The sequence below is a fragment of the Tamandua tetradactyla genome, chromosome 5, assembly GCF_023851605.1.
Source record: "Tamandua tetradactyla isolate mTamTet1 chromosome 5, mTamTet1.pri, whole genome shotgun sequence".
In the NCBI taxonomy this organism is placed as follows: domain Eukaryota; kingdom Metazoa; phylum Chordata; class Mammalia; order Pilosa; family Myrmecophagidae; genus Tamandua; species Tamandua tetradactyla.
In genome coordinates, this window is record NC_135331.1 from 56,896,771 (window position 1) to 56,911,136 (window position 14,366).

Sequence of the window (14,366 nt, forward strand, 5' to 3'; positions counted from 1 at the left end):
GGTGAACTCCAGACTTACTAATTGTTATTTCTAATGTTTGTTCTTTTGTTTTATACATGCAGTTTACTTTTTGAAATAGGTCTGAAGCTCTTTGCATTAGTTATTTAATTTCCCACCCTGAACCTTTGGGTATTTATGTGACACCTGAGACTGACTAAGACTCTGACTCTGACTCAGAGTTAGAGCTCTGAAATTATGAAAGTCATACAGGACTTTACCCCATACAGGATCTGTTTAAAAAGTTGAAAAAGGGATCAAACTTCGACTAGAGATATGAATGAAGCTGATTTGGATGACTAAGAAAAATCAGAAGACAGGGTAAAGGATGATATGGTCCATATTTTAAAACTTCAACTTCTGTGTGAGACCAAAGGAAGAGATGTTTATTTGGAGCAAAATGTGTATTTTGGGTAACACATTAACTAAATAATGTGTTAAAAAAATAATTTAACTTGTACGGTCAGTTTATTCCAACACTATAATTATATGGAATCTTGACTAGAGCAGGAGATCTTGTTTGCTTGTACAGGTTAGTGTGCTGTGCGGATACATCCCAGATTAATTAGGGCAGAGAATAAAAAACTATATGCAAAGTCACCTTGGGTGACTGGGGAGAAAGGAAGAAATATTCAACTCCCCCATCTGGGGAATTCCTGATATTGTCATAAGCAGTGGGGACAACCAATTCAATAGACTGTGCCCTCAATCTTGGGGTTCGCCCCTATGAAATTCATTCCTGCAAAGGAGAAGCTAAGTTATTTATAATTATGTCTAAGATCACTCCCAGAGAACCTCTTTTGTTGTTCAGATGTCCTCTCTCTCTGTAAGCCACCTCTGCAGGTAAGCTCACTGCCCCCCTTTCCCCAATGTGGGACATGACTTCCAGGGGTATAAATATCCCTGGTAATGCTGGATAGGACACCTTGGATGAGCTGGGGCCAGGCCTCATGGGACTATGAAAGCCTTCTTGACCAAAAGGGGGAAGAGAGAAATGAAATAAAATAAAGTTTCAGTGACTGAGAGATTTCAGAGTGGAGAGGTTATTATATGCATTATATAGCTATTCTTTTTTAGTTTATGGTGTATTGGAGTGGCTAGAGGGAAGTACCTGAAACTGCTGAACTGTATTCCAGTAGCCTTGATTCTTGGAGAAGACTGTATAACTACATAGCTTTTACAATGTGACTGTGTAATTGTGAAAACCCTGTGTCTGATGTTCCTTTTATCCAGGATATGAACAGATGAATAATAATTTAAAAAAAAGATAAAAAAGAAATAAATAATAGGGGGAGACTAAAGGTAAAAATTGAGTAAATTTAAATATTGTGGGTCAATGAGAGGGAGGAGTAAGGGGTATGGGATGTATGAGTTCTTTTTTTTCTTTTTCTGGAGTGAAGGTAATGTCTAAAAATGATCACGGCAAAGAATACACAACTATGTGATAATGTTGTGAACCACCCATTGTATAATATGGCTGGACTGCATGTGTGTGGCTATTTCTCAATAGAAATATTTTTTAAATAAAGAGTAAGAGGGTGTGCAAGGGTAGTTCAGTGGTAGAATTCTCACTTGCCATGTGGAAGACTCAGGTTTGATTCCTTGCCAATGTATCTTTCCCCCATCCCCCCGCAAAAAAAAATTCAACAAATGGTGCTGCAATAACAGGATATTCATATGAAAAAAGAATGAACTGTGACTCCTACTATTATAGAATACAAAAAAAAGTAGTAAGCAGGCAGAAAATTTATTAGATACACATGTAAGAGGACATACAGGAACTCTTGCAAGGCAGAGGGAGGCAAAAGGCAAACTTTGTATTTCTTGATTTTTCCAAGAACCTAACTACTCCTCTTTGAAAAAAAGGAAAATTTTTCACATGAAATTGAGCTACTTGTTTCTTTGCTCTTTCTGCTTTGCTTTTCCTATTTTATTACTCCAGATTGGGCTATTATCCCAAGTTGCAGATTCTGATGAAAAGCAGATTTATACATGGTGAGTGAGAATTTGTTAATATATAGTTATAGTAGTTGTTTAAACTGGACAACTTTGGGTTGTATATTACTGAGTTTTGGGATACCAGGATAACATCATATATTTTTCAATTCATGTACTCATTCAGAAATACTTATTTATTAAGTTACTATTAAGTAATTCATTTATTAAGTACCTACAAGTTAGGCACTTTGCTAAGTACTAGGCATACAATATGAATAAGATATGTATAACCTCTATCCTCCATTTTATATTTAATGATTAAACTATATTTAAATAATGTTATAAACACAAGCACAAAATAAAAAAACAAAAACAAAAATAAAACTCTATTTGCAACTCTTGAAAGAGTCATAGTGATTACCTGAGTCTTTCTGAGAGCTGAGGAGTTAGCCAGTGGTGTGCTAGCACCAGCTTGCATTGTTAAACTTTGAGGAATTTTGCAAGCTATTAACTATAGATATTGTTAAATATTAAATTATATTCAAAACAAAGCTAATAAGTATGCAAAATTCCATCACTTACAAACTATTTTATTATATTTTGCAATTATCTTTGCACGTGAGATTATTTATATCTATTTTATCTATATGGTGGTAATGCTACATAGCAGTTTGCTACTGCACTTCTCTTTTCAACTCTACTTTCAGTGACCTCATCACTGGGTTGTGCAATTAGCCATGGTGGAAGTATTCACATTATGGAATAGGCAAATGTTGCAAATCAGGCTTACTTATTTCCAGAGAGCCAGTTGTTAAACATTTATCAACATATCAATGAGTTACCCCTTTTAAAATATCAACTATGCTTTTTAAACAGTGCAAGTTTTTTGAAGGTTTTTAATAATTTTATGTCTTCTAATACATACTATATTGAATATATTTCCTTTCAGCATATCAGGACAATTCTAGGTCACCAACATGAACATCCATGATATTACCCTGGGCTACAATATTAAGCCTAAATACTTCCTTATGTCCTTACTGAATAGCTTTCAGTTACTCCTGCTTTTTGTAGGAGGGCTGCTAGCTGTCCCCTCTCACAGTGAACAGGAGTTCTTTCTCTACCGCTTAGCAGCTCCTAAAATGCTTGGGGCTTTGAAATAAAATTATATTAAATTCCTTAGAACTGTGTGTAAAGCAAGGGTAAACACTATCTCAGAGAAGTTCCTTCCTATATATTAACCTTTTATATACAATAGTTATTGGATGTGTGTTTACTGATTATACCTCCCTTTTTATCACTTCCTATCTTGGGGTAAATTCACAATTGGTGAAGATCTCAGAAATTTAAGTTTAAACCAAATCATGTTGAAATGAAAGCTTGAAAATAAATCTCTAGTTACAGACCAAACTTGATTTTTAAGAAATTTAAGATGCTTACGAGAACACATAACATTGAAGAGATGTTGAAACAACTAAATGTGCATAGTTCAAAGATGCTTTAATGACTCTATCACGGAATTCCAGTAAATCCACAGCATCATTAAGAACATTACGAACCTAAACAAGGAAAAATGAAATTACCAACAAACATAAAAAACACATCAAAATTTTAAACAGTACCTAATTAGATAAGCTGGCAACATTTCAAAACACAAAAATTCAGTACACTCTTGATTACTTAGTCTTTATAAAAAAAACAAAAGAATTCAATACAAACAGGGGTAATATGGTATACTTGGGTGATAAAAATCAACCAACAGGGTGGTGCAAGGACAACTCCATGGTAGAATTCTCGCCTGCCATGAGGAAACCAGGGTTCAATTTCTGGAGCCTGTCTATATCAAAAAAAAAAAAAAAAAAAAAAAAAAAAAAAATCAAACAACAAAAGTACAGATACAGAAAACCTCTTAGAAATAAGGTGAAAAGGATCACAAGGATTGCTAAACTGCAAGCCAAGCTGAATGATATGTTAATGTACTGATAGTTAAGAGTGTGGCATACTGGAGTTGGAAAAAGACTATATAATTTCTGCCCCAAATGATGAGTTAGGTTTTAATTTAAAATTTAAGAAATGTAACAATCTTTTTTAAAAAAGATAGAAATATAATGACTTTGACAATCAAAAATAGAGTAGAAGTTATTAGTAAGAAACCAATTAAAAGGAGAAAATGTCTTCTTTCTAATTCCTAAACCCATGGCATAACAATATGGAATAAACAGGCTTTTAGTAGCCAAGGTTTACTACCATTTAATTTATCATTTGTATAGGAATATACCCAAACCTGACAGAAATACACTCCTGAGACTACAACCCATTATATACTTGAGACGTTCTGCAAAATGTTTCATACTTATTTTCGTACCAAAATCTATCTGGTAATTCTATCCAGATGACTGGAAGAGGCCAAAATGCCTGGAGAAGCTAACGTGAGGATTGAGAGAATGCTATGCTGTGGGTAAAGGTAGCTACTGGTGAAGATTATTTTAAATATATCAATGAATTTCTGATATTCTCATTTAAAAAACAGAATAAAAATAATACTTATCATAAATCTAGGGCTTAGAGCTACTGTGAAGATTAAATGTGATAAATTATTTGAAAGTATTTCTGCTTAGCACACAATAGATACCAGGTAAGTTTTTGATATTTAATACTGTTCTAGTTTGCTAGATGCTGGAATGCAATAAACCAGAAACAGAATGGCTTTTAAAAAAAGAATTTAATAAGTTGCTAGTTTAAAGTTCTACGGCTGAGAAGATATCCCAATTAAAACAAGTCTATAGAAATGTTCAATAAAAGGCATCCATCCAGGGAAAGAATCTTTGGTTCAAGAAGGCTGATGAAGTTCAGGGTTTCTCTCTCAAGTGAGAAGGCACATGGCAAACATAGTCAGGGCTTCTCTCTCAGCTGGAAGGGCACATGGTGAACACGGCATCACCTGCTTTGTCTCCTGGCTTCCGGTTTCATGAAGCTCCCCAAGAGGTGTTATCCTTCTTCATCTCCAAAGATTGCTGGCTTATGGACTCTCTGCTTTGTGGTGCTGCAGCATTCTCTGCCCTCTCTGAATCTCCCATTCTCCAAAATGTTTCCTCTTTTATAGGACTCCAGAAACCAATCAAGACCCACCCAAATGGGTGGAGACACATCTCCCCTAATCCAGTTTAACAACCACTCTTGATTGGGATACACCTCCAGGGAGATGATCTAGTTAGATTCAAACATACGGTATTGAATAGGGATTATTCTGCCATTACGAAATGGGATTTTGATTAAAACACGGCTTTTCTAGGGTCGATAGATCCTTCCAAGCCAGTGTAAATACCTTCAATAATGCAAACTCCAAATATAAGAATATAAAAAACACAAAGAGAAAGTGCTCCATATCTCACCCCAAAAGTTCACAGTTTGATGTCTATTGGTTCAGACCTCTCACAATATATATTCAAATACATATACAATTTATATTTTAGATTCGTTTTTACCAAAATGGATCATATCACATAGGCACTTTACCCAAACTTGCTTTTTGCACCTAACAATATATCCTTACCATCTTTCCATGTTATATACAGATACACTTCATTCACTTTCATGGCTGTGTGGTATTCCATTCGTGAATAGTTATTTAGGCTGTTTCACTTTTTCCTACTATTATTGATTTTGTTAACAACATCTTTGTATACTTGTGTATTTCTGGTAGGATAAATTTTGAGTCATGAAGGTGCTGGGTTAAGGAACATGCCCATTTTATATTTTCATACATTTATTTTGCTAATTTGCCTTCAAAAAAGTTAAACAAATTTTCACGCCCTTCAGGAGTAACTGGAATGTCTTGTCATACCATGTGCCAATTTAAAAGTATTATGTACCCCAGAAAAGCCATGCATTAATCCTAATCCAATCTTGTGGGAGAAGCCATTTCTTTTGATCCTGATTCAATACTGTAGGTTGGAATCTTATGATTAGCTTGTCTCCATGGAGATATGACACACCCAACTGTGGGTGTAACCTTTTGATTAGATGGAGATGTGACTCCACCCATTCCAGGTGGGTCTTGATTAGTTTGTTGGAATCCTTTAAAAGAGGAAACATTTTGGAGAAACCACAGAAATGACAGAAGCCTCAGAAATGGCACAGCCAACAGAAATGACAGAGCCAACAGAAACTTCAGAGCAGAGCTGACACAGATGCCAACACTTGGAGAACAGAGACATGGATGTTTGGAGATGTTTGGAGTCCAGCAGATGTCGCCATGAGATGTTAAGCAAGACAGAAACTGGAGAAAACCAAGGGAAGCCAGCCCTGGAGAAGCAAAGTGAGGAACCCCCACAGAACAGAGGCTGAAAGCAACAGAGCACAGGAGCAAGAGACCAGCATGCCTTTCCAGCTGACAGAAGTGTTCCCGACCCATCAGCCTTCCTTGAATTAAAGGTATCTTTACTTGGATACTTTAGTTTGGACATTTATATAGGTTTACATCTGCAAACTTATAACTTAATAAATTCCCCTTTTTAAAAGCTGTTCCATTAAAAAAAAAAAAAAGCCATTCCGTTTCTGGTATATTACATTCCGGCAGCTTACAAATACACACCAGACTGCAAAGAAGCTATTGAAATCATATTTAAAAAATACAATAGTCAATTGGCAAAAGATGGGACAACTTGAGTATTAAAGAAAAAAATGACTTCATTATATTAAATACATCAAAAATGTTAAAATCCATGAGTTCATAAGGATAACACAAACAACAACAACAAAAAGAAACCCATCAGAGTGCATAGGCAGTTCAGTGGTATAGTTCTTGCCTGCCATGTATGAGTCCTGGGTTCAATTCCTAGTCCATACACTTCCCATCCCCCCAGAAAAAAACCACTGTGGACAAAATTTCCTATGATACACATGTCACATATCTGCCTCTGTATGCGTTTATGTATAGATAAAAAAATTCATTTATGTGGGAGGCACATCAAAAAGAAAAAAGAAACCCATTGGGCATGCTAGGAAACTAACTTATCAATTGAAAACCAGTAAATAAAGGAAAATAATTCAGTATTTGTCTCACCTCAGGGTAACTAAATAGCTGGTAAGGCAAAGTCTTTTAAAGAAGAATTCAAGCAGAAAGAATGATAGAAATACAATATTACCATTTTATATTTTGCAACCCTGAATGAAATAATAGTTCTACACAATATTTTCAAGATGGATCTAGACAAGATAAATTAGGCTGACAAACCTGAACTCACTGATCAGTCTTAACATTACTAAAAGAAAGTCAAGCAGACATTTTGTGATAAAAATGGAAGTTCTGACGTGATAAAACAGGAAGTTCATAGCATCACCAATAAAATAGCCTTTATATTTATTAAGGTTCTAAATCTAATAACCAGTCTACTAGAAGTACAGGAGATAGATGAACATGCAAAATGTCATCATTACACAGGGATGCAATTAAGTAAATCCAGAATGCAGGAAATTCAACAGAATAAATGACCTGGTTTCTTTAATAAATAAATAACAAACAAGTAAATAAATAATGAGAAACTGTTTCAGATTTAAAAAGACTTAAAGAGACAAATTAACTAAATGCAATGTGAAGACTTTCCTAAAACAAACAAATCAACTACAAAATTTAGAATAATTGGAAATATAACTTGATACTGTGGAAAGACATTCATGAGACAATTGGAGATAAGTTAAATGTTATTGTAGTTATGTTAAGCGAAAATAGTTTTTGTCTTTTAGAAATTAAAAAAAGTTTTAATAAAAAGAGAAATGCCAGCAATGTTGGTGAAGAAAAAGACACTGTATGTCTGTTTAACTCTTCAATAATTAGGAACAAGCATTACAAAGAGAGGAGTATGTAATGGCAGTACTTCAAAGGAATTGGAGTTTTGAGTGAAGAAGTTCCAGCGGCCTAGAATCAGCAATGACGAGTAAGGAAGATACCTAATCCACCTCAAGATCCAGTGATGCATGGTGATTATAAGAAAAATACCCCAACTTGAGAAGGCTGGGGTAGGTGGAAATATTTGTCTCAAGAATCAGCTGGTTTTTAATTAAAACAAGAAGCTGAAGAGAGCTTTCAGTGAAAAGGTTGAGCATTGTCTGCAGGGCCACAGGTATTATAACTGTGCAGACTGGGTACTGTACGACTCTAGGTTTATGTGATTGGTGGCCCCCAGAATTGTGCCATGCATAAATGCAGTTGGTGACCCTGTAAATCGCTCTTCAAACTTCCTAGGCCCACAACCACCCATATATGTAGGTCTGCACAGGAGTTAGTTGTGAGATAATAAACACTGCTCTTTATTAAATTTTTGTATTATTTATTATACAGCAGTAGATAATTAATATAGTATGGTTGCTAAACAGCCAAAAGGATACACTATAATGTATATGTTGTTTGGTGTTTTTTTTTGTCTGCCCAGAATCAATTACTGTCTGTTATAGTAAGCATGCCTCCATTTCCTTTTGAGGACCATTACTTCTCCTATTCTCAGTGTAATGGTTCAGATAGGGTTGACTCAGCTCCTCTGACTAAGTATATTTGACCCAGATTTGGCATATAAGACCGAATCCTGGGACTTCTGCTGGATATACTAGGAAAGAAAAGCATTTTTTCTGTTGGACTTGAAGCTGGGAGATTATAAACCTGGTTCTATCAAAGCCATAAAAGGGTGAGATACTTCTGAAAAATAAAGCAGACAGACAAAAGGACAAATATTGTGTGATTCCACTTATATAAAATATCTAGATAAACAAATTCACAGACACAGAAAGTGGATTAGAGGTTACCAGGGGGCTCAAAGAGGAGACAATGGGGAGGTATTGCTTAATGATAAAGAGTTTCTGTTTGGGATGATGAAGAAGTTTTGATAATGGATGGTAGTAATGGAATTAACATCACTGATTGTTGAAAAGGGAAATTTTAGGTTGTATACATGTTACTAGAATAAAATTTTTTAAAAAAACCAGAAGACTATACAACACAAACAGAGAATCCTAATGTAAACCATGGACTATAGTTAATAGTATATTTATAATAATATTGTTTCATCAATTGTAACAAAGGTAGCAGCACACTATTGCAAAATGTTAATAATATGGAAAACTGTTGGGGGGTAGATTATTTGAACTCTGTACTTTCTGCATGATTATGCTGTAAACCTACAATTTCTATATAAAATAAAATAAATTTTAAGGTGTTGGTAATAAAAATAAATATATAAAGCTGATTTAAAAAAGGAGAGTCAAGGAAGAGAAAGTGTTAAAATCCTGTTGACATTATTTGAACCTCCGAATCCAACAATGGCTCAAGTCAGTCTACCTCTTAATTTCACAGGAACTAATAAATGTCTGGGTTTTTTTTTTGGCTTTTTTTTTTCATTTTTTTTAACTTTAAATCACTTTGAGTTGAATTGGTAAAAAAAAATATATATATATATATAAAATTTTTTTTTTCAAGGTACTAGTCTAGAAAGTCCAGGAGTACAAGGTCTAAGCTATCTTACTAACCATTTTAGTCCCCATTGCCTAGCCCACTGCCTGGCACATAGGGATCACTCATCAAATAGCCACTGAATGAGTGAATGAAAATATTTGAAGGAAAAACACTGGATAGACTCACACTGGCAAAAATTGAACAAAATTTTTTTATAATCATTTAGAGAGAGAAAAAGTAAAAATTCCTTTAAAAAATAATTATGTTCTGCTTCCAAAACTTTGGAAAAAATTATTTGCAAACATAATTTTAAGTACAAAGATATTTGGATTAAATAGGCCATTTTAAAACCTCCATTGTTCTTCTTATCACATGTAAAAATCCTCTACTGTTTAGGGTGATCCTTTTTTTTAATAAAAAGAAAACTTCTTTTTATAGATATTTCTAGATATTGTGACATCTGTGAAATTAAGGCTAGAATTTTTTGACGAGCCCATATGCAGTATACCAATAAACTGATTGTGCCCCCAAAACAGCTGATTAGGACTCACAATGCTTTCTTAGTCATGGACACAATAAGGTAAATGATATTTTGGTTAATTACCAAATTATATTTTTACATCATCATCTAGATCCAACCATTAATTTACAGGAAATAAAGAAGACAGAAGAGCATGTCAAAGTACACTAGGAGATTCAATTGGCAAAGTAGACTGTGGAAAGCTCTATACGGTAAACAATCTTGTTTCTTCAGCAAATAAACTGCAAGGGGGAAATTAGAGATGGAAGGGGAACCTATAGATTAAAAGAGACAGAATATATCAACTAATTGCAACATGTAAATATATAATAAATTTGGATCCTGATTCAAATGAACAAACTTTCAAAACTTGACAGGTCCAAGACATTTAGAAATTTGAACACCTTCTGGATATTTCACAATATTAAGGAATTGTTATTTTTAAGGCATGACAATAGTATTGTGGTTATGTTAAAACAAAAAGACTCCTTATCTTTTAGTTATATTTACTGAAAAACTTACAGATGAAATATGATGTCTGAATGTGCTTCAAAATGGGGCAGGAGGAAAGTAGATACGGGTATGGATGAGCAGGCTGTATCATGGGTTGGTGGTTGTTTGACTGGTTGATACACACATGGCTATTCATTATACTTCTCTGTCTGCATTTGTATATGTTCTAAGTTATCCATGACAGTAAGTTAAAAACTTTAAAAATAAGTAAACAGAACAAAGAAAAAAGCATATAGTCCTTAATCATTATGAATCTGGTGACCATATTATCCAAATAAAAAATCAGGATACCATTTACAATTGCAACCAAAAGAATAAAATATCTAGGAATAAATTTAAGTAAGGATACAAAAGACCTATACAAAGAAAACTACAAGAAATTCTTAAAAGAAATCACAGAAGACCTAAGGAAATGGAAGGGCATCTGCACATGAATGCAGATTCATATCGCATACCCTATACAAAGATTAGCTCAAAATGGATCAAATACCTAAATATTAGATCTAAGACCATAAAACTTTTAGAAGAAATGTAGGGAAATATCTTACAAAACTTGTAATAGGAGGCGGTTTCCTAGATCTTACACTCAAAGCACAAGCACTGAAGAAAGAAATAGATAAATGGGAACTCCTCAAAATTAAACACTTTCATGCATCAAAGAACTTTGTCAAGAAAGTAAAAAGACAGCCTACATATGGGAGACAATATTTGGAAATGACATATCAGATAAAGATCTAGTATCCATAATATACAAAGAGATTGTTCAACTCAACAACAAAAAGACAAACCACCCAATTGCAAAATGGGCAAAAGACATGAACAGACACTTCTCAGAAGAGGAGATACAAATAGCTAAAGGTACATGAAAAGATGCTCAACTTCCCTGGCTATTAGGGAAATGCAAATCAAAACCACAATGAGATATCATCTCACACCCATCAGAATGGCCATTATCAATAAAACAGAAAATGACAAGTGCTGGAGAGGATGTGGAGAAAGAGGCACACTTATCCTCTGTTGGTGGGAATGTAAAATGGTACAACTGCTATGGAAGGCAGTATAGAGGTTCCTCAGGAAGCTAAGTATAGAATTGCCATATTATCCAGCAATGTCATTGCCAAGAGATGGAAACAGCCCAAATGTCCATCAACAGATGAGTGGCTAAACAAGCTGTAATATATACATACGATGGAATATTATGCAGCTATAAAACAGAATAAAGTCATGAAGCATGTAACAACGTGGATGGACCCTGAGGACATTATGCTGACTGAGATTAGCCAGAAACAAAAGGACAAATCCTGTATGGTCTCATTGATATGAACTAACATTAGTGAATGACCTTGGAGAATTTCAGTTAAGAACAGAGGTCATCATGAGACAGAAACAGGGTAGAGATTGGGTAACTGGAGCTGAACGGATACAAATTATGCAACAGGACTGATTGTAAAAATTCAGAAATGGATAGCACATATTGTAGCACAATAATGTAAGTACACTGAATGAAGCTGAATGTGAGAATGATAGAGGGAGGAGGGCTGGAGCACATATGAAACCAGAAGGAATGATAGACTATAAAGACTGAAATGGTATAATCTAGGAATGCCTAAAATGTACAATGATAGTGACTAAATGTACAAATTAAAAAATGTTTTTGCATGAGGAAGAACAAAGGAATGTCAATATTATAGGGTGCTGAAAACAGATGGTCATTCATATCTCAAAACATCAACTTCTGTGTGAAACAAAAGCAAGAAATGTTTATTTGGTACACAATTTATATTTTGACTAGTGCATTTCCTAATTTAACTTATATGGACAGTTTAATTGAACACAATAAGTACATGGAACCATGAATAGGCATGAGATTTTGCAGGTTTGTTCAGTGTGATGCCCTGATAAATCCCAGAGTGATTGAGAGAGAGCAGAGCGGAACGACATAGCCATGAGAAGCAGAGTCCACCAGTCAGCAAACTTTGGAGATGAAGAAGGAATATGCCTCCCAGGGAGCTTCATGAAACAAGAAGCCAGGAGAAGAAGCTAGCAGATAATGCCATGCTCACCATGTGCCTTTCAGATGAGAGGAACCCTGACTGTGTTCACCACGTGCCTTTCCAGATGAGAGAGAAACTCTGACTGTGTTCGCCATGTGCCTTCTCACTTGAGAAGGAAACCTTGAACTTCATTGGCCTTCCTGAACCAAGGTATCTTTCCCTGGATGCCTTAGATTGGACATTTCTATAGACTTGCTTTAACTGGGACATTTTCTCAGCCTTAGAACTGTAAACTACCAACTTATTAAATTCCCCTTTTTAAAAGCCATTCTGTTTCTGGTATGTTGCATTCTGGCAGCTAGCAAACTACAGCAAGCTGGGACTCAGCCTCAAGGAATTGAGAAAACCTTCTTGACCAAAAGGGGGAAGAGAGAAATGAGACAAAATCAAGCGTCAGCGGCTGAGAGATTTCAAACAGAGTCAAGAGGTTATCCTGGAGGTCATTCTTACACATTATATAGATATCTCCTTTTTAGTGTAAGGTGTATTAGAGAGGCTAGAGGCAAGTGCTGGGAACTGTAGACCTGCATTCCAGTAGCCATGTTTCTTGAAGATGAATGTATAATGATAAGAGCTTTCGCATGTGACTGTGTGATAGTGAAAACCTTGTGTCTGATACTCTTTTTATCTATGATATGGTCAGATGAGTGAAAAATAAGTATTAAAAATAAATAAATAATAGGGGGAACAAATGTTAAAATAAATTGAGTAGATTGAAATAACAGTTATCAATGAAAGGGAGTGGTAAGAAGTATAGGAAAAAAATAGGGGGACAAAGCTTAAAATATATTGGTAGATAGAAATACTAGTGGTCAATGAGAGGGATGGGTAGGGGGTATGATATGTATGAGTTTTTTCTTTTTATTTCTTTTTCTGGAGTGACGCAAATGTTCTAAAAAATGACCATGGTGATAAATATACTAGTATGTGATGATATTGCGAGCCATTGATTGTACACCATATATGGAATGTTTGTATGGTAAGAATGTTCATGTTTGCATGTTGTTTTGGTTTGTCAAATAAAATAAATAAAAAATAAATAAATAAAAATCAGGATACCATGAGCTAACAGAATATTTTAATAGACCCACCCAAGAAATTACAAGACATATGCTTCCGATATTTAAATTAATTAAAATAGTCTGAATTCTGACTATTGAAGACTAGAGGCAATCAATGACATAAAAAGGGGAGGAAGAGGGTAGCATCTCCCTTTCTTTGGTAGAAGGTTTGCCATCAGCACATTTTCTTTAGTCACCTCCTACTATCTTTCTTCAACTAATTTATAAAATATTTATTTAGTGCTTATTATATGCAAGGCACTGAGCTAGGCCTGCAAGGGAAGACAAAGAAGAGTGGAATATAGTTCTTGTGTTCTTAAAAAGCTTACAACTGAGTGGATAACCCTGCCCACTGATGTTCTCTGACTTTTAATACTACCCCACTGCGAAGTTCCAATCTGCTTGTCTTAATCGAATACTTACCTGTTTTTCTTTTTAACCCTGAAGAAGTACTGACTGTCATTTTCTCATTTTGGTCTTCTTCAGGTAATTTTTAAGAGGAATTTTCTATTTTTAAACCAGGCGAAATAAACTCATACAATTATAAATAAATAAAATAATTTAATCTTGCTAGTTGCTAGGAAGTTAGGACTGCTTTGGAGTATATTCCAGGAATTAAATCACCTAACTTATTTCTTTTTTGTCATAGCTTCTTCCCTTCTTCCTCAACTGAATTCACATACTCTCTAACTGCTTCAAGTTTCATTATCCTTGCCCCAACCCCATGACTTGCAGTAGCTGTGGGCATGCCAAGTTCTATATCAGTGAAAGGTTCTTATCCTTTGTCATGTAAAATTCACTACTAGCATAGTTAAAATATTTATAATGCAAATCAATTA

The 14,366-nt window shown here is 34.7% G+C and overlaps 1 protein-coding gene across 8 annotated transcripts in view; it reads right to left on the reverse strand.

Moving 5' to 3' along the window:
- Positions 1–14,366, reverse strand: part of IFT80 (intraflagellar transport 80) — a 157,019-nt gene that overhangs the window by 46,950 nt on the left and 95,703 nt on the right. For all 8 annotated transcript variants that reach the window (XM_077160923.1, XM_077160922.1, XM_077160920.1 and 5 more), the window contains one exon: positions 3,376–3,494. In XM_077160923.1, coding sequence (XP_077017038.1) covers positions 3,376–3,494 — 119 coding nt within the window. The remainder of the gene's footprint in view (positions 1–3,375; positions 3,495–14,366) is intronic.